This window comes from Talpa europaea, assembly GCF_964194135.1.
Source record: "Talpa europaea genome assembly, chromosome: 15".
Taxonomy (NCBI): domain Eukaryota; kingdom Metazoa; phylum Chordata; class Mammalia; order Eulipotyphla; family Talpidae; genus Talpa; species Talpa europaea.
In genome coordinates this window covers 81,410,544-81,413,917 of record NC_140083.1, presented here as the reverse complement: position 1 = coordinate 81,413,917, position 3,374 = coordinate 81,410,544, and the positions used below count along the sequence as shown (strand labels likewise).

Sequence of the window (3,374 nt, the reverse complement as noted above, 5' to 3'; positions counted from 1 at the left end):
TTTTTGCATTCTTTGGGTAGACAAAGAATAGGTAGACAAAGATCCTGCGCAAACTCCATACTATTGTCATAGAGGACTGGACCAGTCTACATTCCCACCAATGTGTATGAGACAGCTTTTGTCCACATCCTTGTTAACACTTGATACTGTCCTTTTTAATACGGGTCAACATCACAGAGGTCAGTTGATATCTCATTGTGGTTTTGACTTGCATTTCCCTGACAATAAGTGATGAGGAGCTTTTTTTCATGAGCCTTTTGGCCATTGGTATGTCTTCTTTGGAGGAGTGTCTATCTGTCTCTTCAGCTCATCTTTTGAGCAGGTTATATGTTTTTGTTGAGTTGCATGAGTTCTTTGCAGATCTTGGATACCAGCCCATGTCAGGTGTGTGGTGTGTACATACTTTCTCCCATTTGGTGCGGTATCTTCATTTTAGTGTTAGTTTCTTTTGCTGTGCATAGGCTTCTTAGTTTGATGTGGTCCAAATTACCAATATCCTTTTTGATCAAGGTTTGTCTTAGTCCAATAGGTAATTAAACCACCTTTGTTATTTTGGCAACCGAGAGTTTTCCATCCCATTCAATAGGAAAAAATGACCTGGCTCCAGAATATTTTTCTTATTTTGTTATAGCTTTATGTTGCCCAGTGAACTTGAGTAGTGCTTTTTCTTTGACTATCTCTGCTGGCATTTCTGGACGGTCTCATTTTTTTTTATGATTTATTTTTAATTAATTTTTTCTTACATCATTGTAGCTACTATATCACCCATGAACCATCACCCTATTCCCTTGTGTGCGTCCCTCCTCTGTTTTGACCCCCCTCCCTCCCTCCCTTTCCTTTTCTGTGTGCCTCAGATCTATGGCCAGCTTGCTAGTTTTACTTTTTCTTGACATTTTGTTTGGACAGGCTCATTCTTGCTGCTCATGTGGATGTTGGTATAAAATGATAGCCCAAGTCCTTTGTCTTTCCCTACTGGAAGAGTAAGTCAGTGTCCTAAGGTTCTGCCCTTTTCTGAATCAGAGAAGCAACCACTGCTCTTCCTCTTATGACCTGGAAGAACATAGCATGGGGATCTCATCCAGTTCTAGCTTTGCCATTGAATATTCTCTCTTTACTGAAGACCCTCCTCTTACTCTCGTAGTAAGGATGAGGTCACCCCTTCTTTCTCTGCCATGTGAAATCTCCCTCTCTCTGCCCTTGACACTTCAGATCCTGAAACACAGGATAAATATTCCTGGTCCTCGCTGTTATTCTTTTGAATAACTCAGTAGCTGCAGATTAGTTCTCCCCAACATGTCATACTGAAACACCAAACCAGTAATGATCTATCCATTGATGTAAGAAGGGTGTTAAAAGTATATATATTATTGTGATAATTTATCATGTGTTAAATTCCCCTCTTAGGTATCTAATATCTGCTATATATTTTGGTGCTGCTATGTTAGATGTATATTGCCATGTCTTGTTGGATGTACCCCTTTACATTACATACTGTCCATATTGGTCTTTTGTTGAAGTCTTTGTTTTAAAGTTTATTTTGTGTGATGTGATCCAGCTTTCTTGTGTTTCCATTTCATTAGGTAACTATTTAGACTCTTTCACCCTCAGTCTACATGTGTCTCTTTTACTCCTGAAGTGGTCTTCTAGTTGGCAACATAGAGATGGGTCTTTTTGAAAAATCCATTATTAGATTCTAGGTCTTTGGTTGAATTTCATTCATTTATATTTAAGGTGATTATTTATCCGCATTTTTTTTTTTTTTGCCATTGTCACTTTGTCACATATCCTTCCTGATTTTGGGTCACCACGCTGAGGTGGCTTTCCTGCAAGATCATGTCTTCCACATTTGCTATGTTTCTCAAAGGAAGACTTTTATCTCTTGCTGTGGAAATGCTGTTCTGTTAGTTTTCATTTCTGTCTCAAAGGCAATGATTGAATATGCACTGGTAGTTTTGTTATGTGGTGGGAAGAGGTGGGTTCAGGATCTTCCTACTCTGCCTTCTTCTCCCTCTGTAAGTATATATTTTTAATTAAAAAATTCTCTTAGTCCCCTAATTCTTGAAAAGAAACGCCATCTTTTTTATTGAGTCCTTGAATGCTTGTTTGACTTGCTTATTCCGCAAAGTATAAATGAAAGGATTCATCAAAGGGATAACTGAGGTGTTTAACAATGACACCACCTTATTAATGGCAACTCCTTCCTTTGCTGGTTTGATGTAGATGAAAATACAACTTCCATAGGTGATGGAAACTACAATCATGTGTGAAGAACAAGTGGAGAAAGCCTTTTTTCTTTGCTGAGCTGAAGGAAGTCTTAAAATAGTCTTGAAGATGTACGTGTAGGACACAACTACACAGACTAGAGTGACTATGAGGGTCAGCACAGCCATGATTAAAACAACTTGCTCTACAAATTGAGTGTCTGAGCATACAATCTTCAGAAGTGGAGCTGCATCACAGCCAAAGTGGTCAATGAGATTTGAGTTACAGAAATCCAGCTGAACTCCCAGGCCAAGTGGAGGGAGTATGACAATCAACCCAATCAGCCAACAGCAAATAACAAGGATGTTGCATATCCTTTCATTCATGATGGTGGCGTAGTGCAGGGGCTTACAGATGGCCACGTAGCGGTCATAGGACATAGTGGTCAGAAGGAAAAATTCTGTTGCCCCCACAAGGATGACAAAAAATAACTGGGTGGCACAAGCATTATAGGTAACACTTCTGTCCCCACTTGTCATGCTGTATAGAAATCGAGGGACACAAACAGTTGTAAATATTATTTCTAACATGGAAAAATTCCTAAGAAAAAAGTACATGGGTGTTTTGAGGTGAGAGTCCACCAGAGTAAGAAGGATAATAATTAGATTTCCAACAATAGTAGAAATGTATGTGAGGAACAGAAACACTGAAAGAAAAACCTGCAATCGTGGGTCATCTGTTAGTCCCAGCAGGATGAATGTTGTTATTGCAGAATGGTTGTGCATCACGTTCTTCAGATATTTATTGGGTGTGTAATAAAAAATCATAACTTTTCAGTCTGAAAAAATATAAAAATATTTTAGAAAGTTATGTAAGAAAGTTGCCAAACAGTTGAATAGAAACACATTTTTAAACTTTTATTTGATCATAATCATCTCATAGAAGTGCTTCATTTTCTAACTCTGTTTTACCTTGGGTCTTCAGATGGGCTTTTGGGTAAATATCCATCTGCAGTTTCATTTCTATTTCAGCTACAGGATCAATTTTATTTAAAAAAATTTTTATATTTATTTTCTTACATCATTGTTCATTTTTGGGCAATATTTGACTTCTCCTCTTATATGTAATCCCCATAAATCTCCCGTGATTGATCACCACAGTCCCTTATGCTC

At 38.0% G+C, this 3,374-nt stretch overlaps 1 protein-coding gene across 1 annotated transcript; it reads right to left on the bottom strand.

The window, feature by feature from the left end:
* Positions 1-2,051: 2,051 nt before the first annotated feature.
* LOC311184989 (olfactory receptor 6C2-like) lies at positions 2,052-2,996 on the bottom strand (the record flags this gene model as incomplete). The annotated part of the gene is made up of 1 exon (XM_084255324.1): positions 2,052-2,996. Exon 1 carries the CDS (start codon positions 2,985-2,987, stop codon positions 2,052-2,054), a length of 936 nt encoding a protein of 311 aa, XP_084111450.1. The 5' UTR covers positions 2,988-2,996.
* Positions 2,997-3,374: the final 378 nt, after the last annotated feature.